Source organism: Microcaecilia unicolor, chromosome 4 (assembly GCF_901765095.1).
Source record: "Microcaecilia unicolor chromosome 4, aMicUni1.1, whole genome shotgun sequence".
In the NCBI taxonomy this organism is placed as follows: Eukaryota; Metazoa; Chordata; class Amphibia; order Gymnophiona; family Siphonopidae; genus Microcaecilia; species Microcaecilia unicolor.
Window position 1 is genome coordinate 238,616,037 of NC_044034.1, and position 16,237 is coordinate 238,632,273.

A 16,237-nucleotide genomic window follows, 5' to 3' on the forward strand; every position below is an offset into this window, starting at 1 on the left:
TGAAGATTTTCAACTCTCTTGAGGTGGGGAGGGATTAGAGGAAATGCTATATGACAACTCCTATGAAAAGAAATGTGAGTCTTCCTCTGAGCCCCATGAGCAATCCCACTTAGACTCACCACCATACTCAGAGCGGGCTGAGAGAGTCTGTCTACCTCTACTCAGAGGAACCATGTCCGTGCCCCAAAGAGCACCAAGGTACAACCCTACCCTCCGACTCTGGAGAAGCTTTCTCCCTTGATGCTGGGAGTGGTACTGTCCATGTCAACATCTATAGAGGCACTGGCACCTATGATATCTGCACAGACACAGAAGCCTCAGGGAGAAACTAGGTCTGATTCGCAACTGGTGCAAGTGTCCTTGACGCTGCTGCAGCATTTGTGCCATCTCCTCCCTGAGCATGGCTCAGAAACACTCATTGAAGGTAGGCATCAGAAAAGGTGGGGGAACCAGTAGAGAGGCAGCTTGGGAAGATGGTGTCAAACTGGTAGCGGGGACCACGCTGTTCAGAGGCTCGCACACCAGCACCTCTTCCAAAGAGGGAAGCATTCCTCTTGGTGCCACTGCTTCTCAGATATCAGCGATGCTGATGCCCTGGTGCTCCCGCCACAGTGCGTCGAAGAGGACCAACATTTGAACTTCTTGGGCTTCCCCCAATGACGATGAAGCTGTATGTGCCCTGTCGAGTCCAATGCTGACTGGAATCACCATACTGGATCAGACGAAAAGGTCCATCATGCTCGGTATCCTGTTTCCAACAGTGGCCAATTTAAACCACAAATATCTGGCAGGATCATAGAAAGTAGCTAGATTCCATTCCGCTAACCCTCAGGGATACAGTGACTTCCCCCAGGTCTACATTAACAGTATTAACATTTTCTTAAGGAACTTGTCCAAGCCTAAACCCAGATATATTAACTGCTTTTACCACTTGCACTGGCAATGAGTTCCAGAACTTAAGTATATGGTAAGTGAAAACATATTTTCTCCCATTTATTTTAAAAGTGCTACTACATAACTTAAGGGAACATCCCCTAGTCTTTGTACTTTTTGAAAAAGTAATCAATTTGCATTTACTCATTCCATTTTATAGATTTCTATCATATATTTCCTCAAACGTCTTCTCCAAGCTGAAGAGCACTAACCTCTTTGGCCTTTCCTCATAGGAAGGCCATTCCATCTCCTTTATCATTTCAGTTACCCTTCTCTGTACCTTTAATTGTACTACAACATTGTGGCGACCAGACATACATACATTACTCAAGGTGCAGTCTGTAACCGGGTCACCCTTCCAGGACCCGGCCAGGGCCAACCCTGCTTAGCTTCCTTCCAAGTACCACGACTATCCGGTCTCACCCCTCAATGGACGTCTCTCTGATCCGGCCTCACGGGAGAGAGGCCTCTGCTTCGCCAAGTCCTCTCTTGTTCCTTTTCACAAATGCTCCCCTCACAACCAGTGTGGTTAATAAAAAGTCTTTATTTTGCCAACACAGTCTTATTCTTTCCTTTTGGTTCCAACACCACCAAAAAGCATTTACTCTGTCTTTTAGTCATACACTTTTCAGGCCCTAGAGCAGTTCCTACAGCATCTTCTCATTCCCCTCCTCTTTGCCTGTGCTGGGGATACTCTCACAGTGTCTCAGTTCAATAGAGCAATTAAGGAAACAAAACAGTTTTTCTTCCTAGTTTCAGAGGCAAGTGTACCTGTCCCATTTGAACTAGAGTCTCTCCCCACTGCCTCAGTTTCTCTCCTCCAGTCTTCCACCACTGGGTTAATGGAGCTGCCAGGAAACCTCTAACTGTATCCTTCTCCTTCTGGGCCAGAGCAGCAATTTCCATGCTCTCCTCCCCCAGTCACCTCCATTTTATCCTCATCACCAGCCTCCTCCTCCCCAAGCCTTCCCAGCTGGCCCACATTACCCTCATCAGAAATCATCTCCCAATCCTCTACACCCTCCCCTAGTTTCTGCATAGCTCGTCTGGGAAGAGAGGGTTCCTGGGATTGGTAGTTCCTTCCTCACTTCCCCCCTTCAGTTGGCTTTTCAGCCACCAGAGGGCGAGCTTTCTGTATACTAGGAACTTGGTATGGTCGGCATTCCCTTGCTCTCTGCAACCCTCGCTCGCGTGGTTCCCTTGTTCTCCTATCACCTGCCCTCTCACAAGTCATATCATGGAGCGATACAGATGCAATATTTTATTTTATTCTCTATTCCTTTCCTTCTTGTCCACTGCTACACACTGAGCTGAAGATTTCAATGTACTGCCCATGACAACATCTCCTTTTCTGGGTTGATGATTCCTAATGTGGAACCTAATGTAGTAGTGCACTGGGCCTGCAAAAGCCTGAATTTTAAATTAATCCCAATGTGAGAAAAAAAAAACCCTTTGTTCCTTTGTCTCATAGCACTGAATCTTTATGCCAACTCAGGGCTGGTATCAAAATGTAGCATGGAAGCAAAAAAGGTCATCTGAAGTGCAGCCAGGAGCAGAGTGACAGTAATCTGGGCCCCTGGGCAATAAGGATCATGAGCCCCTAACCACCTATCATTAAACTAGATGGGAGGCTACAAAACAACAACAAAAAAAGAGTGGGTCCCTTACAGCTGTGGGCCTCACTGCCCTGTTGTTCCAATAGTCAGTCTGCTCCTGAGTGGAGAACTTCACTCCAGAGCATGGGCCTGGGCACTCCTTGCCACAGAGACCATGGACTAGAAAGAGCCCTGATCTAGAGAGACATTCAGTGGCATCCCTCTCCTGGTGGCATCTGACCCCTAGTAGTTTGTTGGGATGCAAAGCCTGGGGGGGTCAGTCTGCCAAATAAGGCAATGCTTGCCTTTGTGGGTGCTTACTAACTTCTTGCATAAAATCACAGCTCTTGTGGAATTCCTTGTGTATTTTAAGTTGAAAACTATGGTGACTCGACATGGCACCATGTTTCGGCACGAATGTGCCTGCCTCAGGCGTCTCTTGGTGAGAATCACAATTTAGTCTTTCTTCAGTGATAAAGTTCACACTAATGCCTATCTTCAGAGGCTAAAATGCTAAAATAATGATCTTGAAATAAATTGTTAATGGGTCTGATAAGAACAGGGCTTTTTTTGAGGAGGTACTTGGGGGTACTGAGTACCGGCACCTTTTCTATTGTCTGCTAAAATTGGCCCATGGTCCCCAAGTTATAATGAAAGATCTCAGACTCTCCACACCAATTCTGCCTTGTCATAGATTCTGTGACTGGTTGCAGGGGCCTGGCTATTGTGGGGTGGGTCTCTCAGTGATCACCCCACCCCTGAAGGGTGGGCTAGCATTTGAGTACCGGCACCTTATTTACTAGAAAAAATGCACTGGATAAGAATCTCTAAAACATCTGCTGCCTGCAAACACCAGTTAACAGCTATTAACCGGCAGAGGCTCAGCTTGATGCATCTGCTGTACCACAACACAACAGTATTGTGTATCAGTGCAGTGAAATTTTGCTACTGCATCCAATATATATGACATACCACAGCATTACCAAACCCTATGGGGCTCATTTTCAAAGCACTGTGGTGTAGATAGTGGGATTCCCAGAAGTCTGTGCTGGGACTGCTGCTTTTTAATATATTTACAAATTATCTAGATATGGGAGTAACTAGTGAGGTAATTACATTTGCTGACAACACAAAGTTATTCAAAATTATTAAATCGCAAGAGGACTGTGAAAAATTACAAGAGCACCTTATGAGACTGGGAGACTATCCAAATGGCAGATGATATTTAGTGCGAGTAAGTGCAAAGTGATGAAGGTGGGAAAGAGGAACCCGAATTATAGCTACGTCATGCAAGGTTCCACGTTAGGAGTCACCAACCAGAAAGGGATCTAGGCATCGTCGATGATACGTTGAAACCCTCTGCTCAGTGTGTGGCAGCAGCTAAGAAAACAAATAGAATGCTAGGTATTATTAGAAAAGGAATGGAAAACAAAAGTGAGGACATTATAATGACTTCGTATCGCTCCATGGTGCGACCGCACCTCAAATATTGTGTTCAATTCTGGTTGCCACATCTCAAAAAAAAAAGATATAGTGGAATTAAAAAAGGTACAGAGAGGGGTGATGAAAGTGATAAAGGGAATGGGAAGATTTCCTAAGGCTGAAGCGGCTAGGGCTCTTCAGCTTGGAGAAAAGATGGCTGAGGGGAGACATGATAGAGATCTTTAAAATAATGAGTGGAGTGGAATAGGTAGACGTGAATCGCTTGTTTATGCTTTCCAAAAATACTAGGACTAGGGGGCATGCGATGAAGCTACAAAGTAGTAAATTTAAAACGAACCAGAGGAAAATTTTCTTCACTCAACGTGTAATTAAACTCTGGAATTCGTTGCCAGAGAACGTAGTAAAAGCAGATAGCTTAGTAAGGTTTAAAAAAAAAGGTTTGGATACCTTCCTAAAGAAAAAGTCCATAGACCATTATTAAAATGGACTTGGGGAAAATTCACTGCTTATAAGTAGCATAAAATGTATTGTACTTTTCGGGGATCTTGCCAGGTACTTGTGACCTGGATTGGACACTATTAGAAACATGATACTGGGCTTGATGGACCTTCGACCTGTCCCAATATTGCAATACTTATGTACTTATGACTTACAATGTTCCATTGGTTACTATGGAACTTTGTAAGTCTAAGTGCTTTGAAAATACTCCTCCATATCATCTAATTATACAACTTTTAAAATCTAAGTTTATAGTTGAAATATTGAATTGAAACAGTTCTTTTCCAAAGCCATAATACTGCAATAACAAATACAAAGCAAATATTTTGTAAACAGGTTTGACTTACAGTAGAATCCATTTGATTGTATCTTGCAATATCTTTATGCAGAGTCCTTAACATGATCATGGCTACCATACCAGAGAGGAAAAGGACAATCACCAGAGAATTCATGATACTAGAAAGAAAAACAATGCATATTAAATCATACAGTTTCCTGCACTAACATTACACAGCTTCTCAGTGATATTCACCAGAGAAGAGATTTACTTAAAATCTTATATATTGTCTCATGTAAGAAATATTGTTCAAAGTGGTTTACCAATTAATCTTGACCAGTCACTGAATTTAATTTTGTGGCATCAATTTTCACCATACTGAAGAACAAAGTTGAGCTTTATATATTATACAGATTAGCCTTTTCTTGAACTCGTGTACTGTCAATTGTACACACAAAAATCTGTATTATGTGTTTTCAGTTCTCAAAGATAGCATATTATGACAAAAGGTGCTTAGTTCTTTCTGACTTAATCAAATATCAATCTCTCTCAAATATTTTCCTCATAACACTTACTTACTGAAGGTTGGAATTAAAGCAATAGACCTGGCATGAATTTACATATAAAATGCTTCTGAGAAGTGCTTGCTTTCATCTTTCTTGCTTTTTTCATTCTGTGAAATTCTGTCATCAGAGGTCTCACCTTAATGAATAGATTACAAATTACTTTTCCCTTGCTCAAAAGAGAATCTAAAAATATACCTGCAGATTCAACCATTTGGTGGGACACCTTCAAGCACCTCCTTCTATTATAAGCTGGCTATCTCCATTAACACTGAAAATAGAACTCTTGGAGAGTGCTTAAAAACTGCATTTTTCACCATGTTATTGTCAGTTCAACCGTTTACTTCTGAATCAGTCAACATCTGGACATAACGGGGTAATTTTATAAAAAGGTAATTGAGCAGGAAGCTGACATAAGTGTTGCTACACTAGGACAGACCAACAGGGGTAATTTTATAAAAAGGTAAGTGAGCATAAGTGTTGCTACACTAGGACAGACCAAAGGTCCATCCAGCCCAGTACCCCGTTTCCAACAGTGGTCAATTTGTTGAGCAAGTTTCGACCTCCTGCACTATGTAAGAAAGACCCTCTCCTGTGTCGTGTCGAATAAAATGCCCAGATACTCCAATAACTGCGATGGAGTTAGTCTGCTCTTCTCAAAATTGATCACCAACCCAACTGCAGAAGACGGGACAACTATGACCGTCGCCACCATGCTGTCCGAATAGGACGACGCACCAATAAACCAGTTGTCAAAATACAGGTGAACTCAGATTCCCTGGCATCAAAGGAAGGACGCCGCCATCACCACCCTAACCTTGTAAACATTCTTGGAGTCGTGACAAGATTGAAGGGCGAAGCCCTGAACTGGAAGTGCCGGCCCAGCACCACAAAATCTAAACCTCTGATGCGGTGGCCATATGGGTATATGCAAGTACGCCTCCTTGAGATAAAGGACGGTGAGAAATTCTCCCACTTGAACTGAGGCTATGACAGCTCTTAGTCTCTCCATGCTAGACCTTTGAGGTCTAAGACTGTACAAAAGGTACCTTCCTTCTTTGGGACACTGAAGTGGATGGAATATCTGCCTTGTCCCTGTTCAGCCAGGGGAACAGAAACAATGGCCTGGAGTGCCAAAAATGAATCTATGGTGGCCTGAACCTCAACTGACTTGATTCCCTTTCGACAAGGAGACTGCAAGAAGGGAAGAGCAGCCAGGCGCGAGAACTCCAACTTGTCACCTTCTGTAAGAATATCCAGAACCCAATGATTTGACGTGAAGACTGGTAGTGGAATTTCTCTACTCTAAATCAGAGATACCTCCTTTGGCTTGGATATATCTAAATGAGAGAATAAGCATCCTTTAAATCCATGGGAAGAGGAGTGCCTAGAGAAATCATCCTGAACTTTTCTTTGAGCATGTATTTGTTCAGATCCCTTAGGTCTAGGATAGGATGAAATCACCTCCCCCCCCCCCCCCCTACAATTTTCTTGGGTACATACTTGAATAGAACCCCTTCCCTTCTTCCCCTGGTGGGATGGGTTTAACTGCATGGGCCTCTAGAAGAAAGAAGAGTTCTTCTGTGAGTACCTGCTGGTGTTAAGAGCTAAAGCCTGACGTTCTTGGTGGACAGTTTGGAGGAAGCTGATGCTGAGGGTATAATCCACCAAGACTATTCAGATAACCCACGGGTCTGAGTTACAAGGGGCCACTTTTCTTGGAAAAATTCAGCCTCCCTTCCACCAGTAGGCTGTCCAAGATAGGCACTTTTATGGTAACTATGCTCTGCCAGAGCCAGTCAAAAGCTCATCCCTTACTTAGGCTGGGGAGTTGGCAGAGTCTTTTGTATACGCTGCTGCCACCAAGGATGGGAGCGCAGAGACTGGGCCTGTTGCTGAGGATGGGAGGAAGGAATGTACCTACGCCTTTGAGAGTGATTGGCACTCCTCTGAATCAAAGTGGAAGCTGCAGAAGGAGTGGGCTGAGACAGGGACTTGATGTTGTCAGTTCTCTTTTCAATGAGGTCTCTAACTTATACCTTGTCCCCAAAAAGGTTCTCTCTTTGGCATAGGACATCCACCAGCTTCTCTTATACCACTTGCTTAAGGTAAAAAACAAGCAGCCATGAGATTCTGTTCATGCTGATACCTACAGTAGAAAGCCTGAACGCCAAGTGGCCCGAGCAAGGTGCTTTCTGCACTACTCCTGCTTTGTGACTACTGGGTGAAGGCATATGGCCTGCTCTTGTGGGAGGGTGTCCGCAATGTGAAGCAAAGTGCCCACTAAGGACTTCAAATAAATGCTTGTGTAGAGTTGGTAGTTCTGATGTGAGAGATGAGCATCGAGCCCTGCAAATCTTTCCTCCCAAGAGACTTCAGAGTACAAGCATCCCTGAATGGAGAACTGAGGCATAGGTCTTTGCACTTTTGGCTCTCTTGAGGGAGAATTTGTCCATCCTGGAGTGGTGTGGCAACTGTGGATTCTCGAATCTGGGAGCCTTCAGGACTCTAGCCATGGAGTTTGCCTTCTTAGGTACCAACTGTACAGAGAGTGGGGTCTCCCAATTCCTTATCTGTGCATCTTTCAGGATGCTGTGAAGGGGTCCTGTTATAGCCTCCCTAGGAGAGTCCTAGTCGAGGACAGCCAACATCTCAGCCCTGGGCTCATTCTCAACCTCCAACTTAAATGGAATGGCCTCCGTCATTTCTCTCAGAAAGCCAACAAAGGAGTGTTCCTCTGGGGGAACTCATCCTCAGATGCCCAAGACCGGTCTGACTCAGACTCAGCAAAATATTCATCATAGGAAGACCAAGTCTGTGCCTGCCTTGGACAGTTGGATAGATGACCAGGCTCAAGGTGAGAGCTGTGCTTAATGTTCTCTCTGGGACTCCAGAGTAGCTTCCTTTCCCAATGTGCTGGAGAGACTGCATCAGTAGGAAAGGAAGGAGGCGTTTAAGGTTAGTTAGTTCGGGAGCGACGGCAGGCGGGCCTGACTGCAGTGGCGCCGAGCCCCCTCCAGAGGCCCGGGCCCGGGGACTTTTGTCCCCCCATCCCCCCCTCTCGGCGGCCCTGCTTACAAATACCGTAGTGGCGATCACCATTTCCGGAATAAGAAATACAGAAGAATGTTCCAATCAGAGTATATAGAGTACACAGTAAATTAGAATAAAATCGGTAATCACTACATTTCAGGTGCTGAAATCAAGGGTAGTGAAAAGCGTTCAATAATGACAATGTGACAAAGTAGCCAAAATAAGAATAATTCAATGTTAACTAATTCTGGTACAGTTCTGATGTCCTGTTTTTTAAGAAGGGTCCTTTTGATAAGTCTCTCTGAACAGGTTAGTCTTTAATAGTTTCCGGAAGGCTGCCAAATCGTGTGTTCTTTTTAAGGCATTCGGCAGTGCATTCCAACGTTGCGTACAAATGTAGGAGAAACATATTGATTTAAATTTAAGTCCTCTGCAATTGGGATAATGGAGATTCAAGAAAGTACGTGACAAACGTTTTGTATTCCTTGCTGGTAAATCAACAAGGTCAAACATATATGACGGGGCCTCACCATGAATAATTTTGTGGACCAGGGTACAGATTTTGAATGTAATTCGATCTTTTAATGGTAGTTAGTGTAATTTTTCTCTGAGAGGTTTGGCACTTTCATATTTCGCCTTTCCAAATATGAGTCTGGCTGCAGTGTTTTGGAAATGCAATAGTCCAAATGGCTTAACACCATTGACTGCACCAGGTTGCAAAAATCCTCCCTTAGGAAGAAAGGTTTAACTCTTTTAAGTTTCCGCATTGCATGGAACATGTTCTTTGTTACATTTTTTGCGTGGCTTTCTAGGGTAAGATTTCGATCAATTGTGACTCCCAGGAGTTTCAAGGTATCCGAGACAGGAAGAAAGTGGTTTGGAGTGTTAATATTAGCATAATTGACCTTGTTATATTGCGATGAAAGGATAAGGCATTGAGTCTTATCAGCATTAAGCTTTAGTTGGAATGCATCGGCCCATGAATCCATTATTTGGAAGCTGTGATTGATTTTCTTTGTGATTTCTGTTAAATCATTTTTGAACGGGATATATATTGTGACATCATCAGCATAGATGTAAGGATTGAGTCCTTGATTGGATAATGATTCTGCCAGTGGTGTCATCATTAAGTTGAAGAGAGTCGGTGAAAGCGGCGATCCCTGAGGCACTCCACATTCGGGTTTCCATGGAGAAGATGTAATAGAATTTGAAAGCACTTGATAATTTCTAGTGGTTAAGAAGCCTTTAAACCAGTTCAATACATTTCCTCCAATTCCAAAATATTCTAGGATGTTCAATAGAATATTATGGCTAACCATAAAGAATGGGCTAGACATCATGGCTCTGGGACCCAGGCAGGTCTCAGAGACTGATGCACTCTTGTCAATCATTACATACAATATACAGTTTCAGGGCCTCTGACAGCCACTTAGACAGAAAACCCACCAGATCTGAACCCGCTACCTCCTGAAGCTAGTACAGTCAGCAAGTCTTCAAGTTTAGAAATCTTTATCTCAGCATTTTCAAAGCACCTCTACATGCTTTTGTACAGCCACACCCATAGGACAACTTTTTTAACAATGATCTCAGTTTTCTCGTCCATTCTTGCCAAAAACAATTTTTGTGAAATCACTGAATACTTCTCATACTGGTTCAGCAGTTTGAGGGGACTGTTTCTGCCCATACCTCCTTATCTTCTCAAAGCAAGTTCTCTGTGTTGTCAAGCATCAGAGGCGGAGACCAATGTATTCTTACTTTTTGCTTGTGGTATCATAGGGAAGGAAGAGATGTGTTTTGTAAAACCTTAAAATTTATTGGCAGCCTACCAACATAATCAAAGGGCGCTGCTGCAATTCCACCAAAAAGCTGCTGCCACCACCAGTGTACGATATGACCCCTCAGAATTGTTTTTGAAGTGTTTCACTGTACAGATTTAAAAATAAATAAATATTGGGCATTACAGTGCCTTCATTTTTTTTGTGTGTCCTTTTGATTCATAGATACTACTTTCTTTCTTTCTTTTTTCCACAATAAATGTTTATTAACATTTTGAGAAGGTTACAACAGTGCAAAAGAAAGGAAAAAATAAATATCAAACCAAATGTTGTCTTATCATATTCCCTCTTAAGCCAAACTGAGCAAATATCCATTAAACTCCCCGTGCTCCTCCCCCCCCCCCCCCCCTCTATACATTACACAACAAATATCCAGATGAGGCCACTCAACCGCCTTGGGATCAAACTTTCCCAAACAGTGGTCAGTCAGTTTTTCCACTTCCCCCAACACTTGAACTTTCACCAACCAAGTGGAAATGGTAGGCCCGTTAGATTGTTTCCAATGGGCCACTAACACTGACTTTGCAGCAGCAAAACAAAGTCGCTTAAGTCTTTTTTGCCATTTCAGGCCTCTTCGATTCCCCCATCTAAGTAGACACCATTTGGGATTGCAGGGACACTCAACCTCCAGAGTGGTCACCATCAGCTAAGCCCTGCCAGTACGCCTGTATTCGGCCACTGTTCCACCAGATGTGGAGGAAAGAGCCAGTCTCTTCAGATACTACTTTCTTGCACTTACTAGAACAATAATTTTGTCATGGCATGCAGAGTGGCAAAATGTAATTATATATGGTACAGTATATATTTTTATTTGTTGCATTTGTATCCCACATTATCCCACCTATTTGCTTAACTCAGGGAAAACCCAGCACTAGATCTTAGCATTTAGAGTTTTAACTAGTGAATACAAATAGTTATTTTTTTTTTTACCTAAACCACTGTATGTGAGTGTGAGGCATTGATTCCAAAATGTAATCCCATCAGACATATTTAAACATCTCCCTCCTCTCTTCCAGCGTATAGAAATCTTTAAGTCTGCCCCATATGCCTTATGACGAAGACCACTGACTAGTTTAGTTCCTGTGACTCTATCCTGTTTATAACGTTTTGTAGGTCAGGTCTTCAGAATTGCACACAGTACTACTAAGGAGAGCCTTGAATCAAATAGATTGAAAATTCTGCAAGAAACAAAACTCATCTTGGAACCCCTATGGATTGATGTAATTATATATGGTACAGTATATATTTTTATTTGTTGCATTTGTATCCCACATTATCCCACCTATTTGCTTAACTCAGGGAAAACCCAGCACTAGATCTTAGCATTTAGAGTTTTAACTAGTGAATACAAATAGTTATTTTTTTTTTTTACCTAAACCACTGTATGTGAGTGTGAGGCATTGATTCCAAAATGTAATCCCATCTTGACGCCCATCTGATTTCTTTTTCTTCCTAAAAATGACAATAAAATAAAGTATTTATTTTTCATAACAAATTAACTGAAAGTACTAAACAAAATAATCAGCTTCTTTATACTGTTAACTCTTTACTGTACATAAAATATTTAAGCAGACCTTGGCACCAAACTGTAATTACAAATACATAATATAATGGCTAAAAACAAAAAGAAAGGACTATAAGGCTGCTCTTAACTGGCCAACTTACTTCGTTAAAGAATACCAGATACAAGTCAACTTCTAGCTTTCTCCTCACTTCTCTACAAATAAGGAATTCTGCATTATTTCCATACTTTCCTTAATATTTTTGTTTCTACCTCCTCCAATGACAGGCTGTTCCCTACAATCACCACCACCCTGTCTGTGAAGGAATGTACTCCAATTAGCTGACAGCCTGTAAAATGTTCTGAATGAACCTGACAACTCCTGTATCTGCTTACATCAGCTCTCCTCATCCTGGCTCCATCATCTGTGTCCTGTGGAAATGCACAGATCAATTTGGGAACATGCCTCTACATTAAACCAATGTGAAGGGCCTGTTTGCATGCACACACCACCCAACACAGCCATGATGTTTGTGTACCAGCACTGTATATATCAATGGCATGATGCAAGTATTCCAGTGAACATTAGCAGTACATCTGAGAGATTGAGATCATACTCCACGTACCCTGGCTTAGGGGTGAGGTTCATTACTGTCATGGTGTATACGTAACTAACCTATTACTACTTATTTCTATAGCACTAAGTATTGCCATACTGGGAAAGACCAAAGGTCCATCAAGCCCAGCATCCTATTTCCAACAGTGGCCAATCCAGATCACAAATACCTGGCAAGATCCCAAAAATAATATATAATGTATATCGAATTATTTGCTCTAACAGAATATAACAGTCCAAACCCAATTCTTTTATAAGAAAAAGTAGAAGTTACAGAAATGTAAAATGTACCTTTTGCAGACGCTTACGGATCCATGACATGACAAAAAGAATCAGCCAGTCTCAACACTTCTGCTATTTCAGTCACCTTTCCCCCAGAGATGGTCACATACATTCCTTCCAAGTCTATCTCCTTTTCTGCGTCAACTGTTGACCTTGTATCTTAGATGATTTCTCTTGTGAATTTTTATACTTTTACTGTATCTGAACATCTACCTTAACCTCCCATTAATCCCTCTTCTCTAAAGCACTGGTTCTCACAGTCCTCAGGAAACATCCAATCAGACTGTTTTTCAGGATATCCACAAAGAATATGCATGAGATAAATTTGCATGCAATGAAGGCAGTGCATACACATCTCTCATACATATCATGTGGATATTAAGAAAACCAGACAGGGATGAAAACCATTGTTCCAAGGCACACATTTAGGTCCTACAATAATCTAGACGAGGTCAAAAAGAACATAGGAATAGCCATACTGGGTCAGACCAATGGTCCATCTAGCCCAGTATCCTGCTCCCAACAGTGGCCAATCCAGGTTACAAGTATCTGGCAGAAACCCAATTAGTAGAAACATTCCATGCTACCAATCCTGAGGCAAGCAGTGGCTTCCACCCACCATGTCTATCTCAATAACAGCCTATGGTCTTTTCCGCTGGGCTGCTACAAAGGTCTTTAAGACACTAACAGGACTGAAAAGAGGAATAGGGATAACAACGATAACAATGACAATAAAAAGCTTGCTAGAATTCATGCAGAGACTGACTGATCTGTGCCCTAAATAAGTACGAAACCCACATTGCAAAAAATCATGAGGCTGGTTGATGTGTTTTAATTTACTGTTTTGAACCATTTTGAACTACTGCTGAACTTTCTGCAGAACTTTTAACATTCCTTGAAGCTTCCGCCTACTACATGTCACGTGACACGCTATGACTAGAACTTACATGCCTCCCTTCCGGTACCTGAAACTGCTACTGACTCTGTCTACTATGCACTACATGTTGGATTATAACTAGCGCTCAACCTCCCTTCTTGTACTCAGAACTGCTACCGACTCCACCAACTATGCATCACGTGACACTACATAAGGGGCCCTCCCATGTTACTAAGACTATTTGCAGCAACCACTTGCCGCAGCGGCAAGCACCTAAGGAGCAGGTAGTACTCTTTGGGCGAGGCTCTGAGATTATTTTTTGTAACTGTTATTCACTGATTTCATGGCTTCAATCTACCACATCATGGCGGCCCTGCTGGAACTTCTTCATTGGGCCCTCTACATCAGCTATCGACACACAGATACTCAAGGGATTTGCTCACCTCTTTTCCAATACTGGTCTTTTGGGGACGCTGTCCCTTTTAGCCCCCACTTTTTCCATCAAGCCCAGGTATGTACTCTGCACAGATCCCTGCAGCTCTCAATTGCAGTCATTCTCACCAAAGTTTCACCAATACAAGTCTTTTTACTCAACTCCAACCTCCAACTACTTTTCCTAACCAAAACATGGTTAAACCGGGGAGAAGAGCACTTCCTCTGAGACCCTACCCCCAGGCTTTGCTGTATTTTCTTCCATGGCATCAAAAAGAGAGCAGTCTAGCTAACATTTTCTCTTCCGACTTGCATCTCACACAAGTCCCTTCCCTTACCCTGAAATTCTGACTCTCTGCCCCTGTACCTCTCTACATACTCCTCTTTTACTGTCTCCCCTTCCTTACCCCTTGGAGATCTGCATCCAGACTACAATAGATGTTTCATTGCAATTCCCCAATCTTTTCATACTCTGGGACTTCAACATGCATGTCGAGGTTGTACACCATCCTCAAGTATCCCATTCCTCTCCCTGATCAATGAACTTCAACTCTGTCAATGGGTCCCTTGCCCCACCCATACAGCTGGACACAAACTTGATTTAGTTCTTTTCCCTGTGTCATCATCTTCTCTCTCCCTTTCATCCTTTTCTTCCATTCCCCTATCCTGTATGGACCACTCTGCTGTAACCTTCAGTCTTACCCTCATGCTCCAACCTGAAACTACCCCCAACTCCAGTTCCTGGTCTCAAACTCCCTTGTCCATGTTTTCCCTATCTCCAAACCTGATTACTGTAACGTACTTTATTTATGTATCCCCCCAAATGCTTATCAAGAAGCTACAAACCCTAAAGAACTCTGCTATTCATCTTATCTGCCCTTTTAAGAAAGCTAACCAAGTTTCCCCTCTCCTCATGACCCATCATGCCTCCCAATCTATTTCAGTATTCAATACACTTTTACTACTCACTTTTAAGGCTTTCGGATTTGGACTTCCCCATATCTTTCCTTGCTCTCAGATTCCTCGACAACCACCGGCTAAGTTCTCCCGGGAGCACGGCAAGCCCAGCATGAATATGTCAGAAAATCTGCTTTCTATTTTGCCCCTTGAGGATTTGTAGTGAGTATTTTATTTATTTATTTATTGCATTTGTATCCCACATTTTCCCACCTATTTGCGGGCTCAGTGTGGCTTACAATAAGACATGAATAATAGAAATACATTTGTTACGACTAAGTTATGGATTACATTGAACAGATTTGTACGAGACATTCGAATATCAATGGGAGTATAACAATGGGACATCAACATAGAAACATTAGAAGGAGACAATGGGAAAAAAGGGCATTGAAAGTATCATGGTACATTGTTCCGTAGGTAGGTGAATGATTGACTGGATAAAGGGATGTGGGATCAGAAGTGGATGTGTATTGAGTTGGTGAACAGTGAGTGTGGTTTCTAAGTGTTTTGGCTTTTTCCGTAAGTTTGTTCAAACAGGTGAGTCTTTAGTAGTTTACGGAAGGAGGCTTGTTCGTTAGTCGTTCTTAGGTTGCGCGGTAGTGTATTCCAAGACTTCGTGCTCATGTAGGAAAAGGTTGACGCGTATATCGTCTTGTATTTCAACCCCTTGCAAGTTGGGTAGTGAAGGTTGAGGTGAGTTCGGGATGATCTTTTGGCGTTTCTGGGTGGTAGGTCTATTAAATCAGTCATGTACGCTGGGGCTTCACCGTAAATGATCTTATGGACTAGTGTGCAAATTTTAAAAGTAACGCGGTCTTTGAGTGGAAGCCAATGTAGTCTCTCGCGCAGTGGTTTTGCCCTTTCATATTTAGGTTTTCCGAGGATGAGCCTGGCTGCTGTGTTCTGGGCTGTTTGAAGTTTCTTCAGTATTTGCTCTTTGCAGCCTGCGTATAATGAGTTGCAGTAATCCAAGTGGCTGAGGACGAGGGATTGCACTAGGCTGCGGAAGACGAATCTTGGGAAGAATGGTCTTATCCTTTTCAATTTCCACATGCTGAAGAACATCTTCTTGGTTATGTTGTTTGCGTGGGTTTCAAGTGTTAGGTGGCGGTCGATAGTCACACCGAGGATTTTTAGCGTTTCTGAGATTGGAAGTTTTAGGTTCGGTGTGTTTATCACGTTGTATTCGGTTGTGTTGTATTGGGAGGTGAGTATCAGGCATTGGGTCTTTTCTGCATTTAGTTTCAGGCGGAATGCATCTGCCCATGTGTTCATGATATGTAGACTTTGATTGATTTCGTTGGAGATTTCTTTGGTGTCTTGTTTGAATGGGATGTATATTGTCACATCATCGGCGTATATATATGGGTTGAGGTTATGGCTTGATAGGAG

General features: G+C 42.6%; 1 protein-coding gene across 1 annotated transcript in view; it reads right to left on the bottom strand.

The window, feature by feature from the left end:
- Positions 1–16,237, bottom strand: part of TM9SF2 (transmembrane 9 superfamily member 2) — a 215,442-nt gene that overhangs the window by 110,301 nt on the left and 88,904 nt on the right. Inside the window, 2 exon segments of the mRNA XM_030201349.1 lie at positions 4,817–4,925; positions 11,550–11,629. Coding sequence (XP_030057209.1) covers positions 4,817–4,925; positions 11,550–11,629 — 189 coding nt within the window.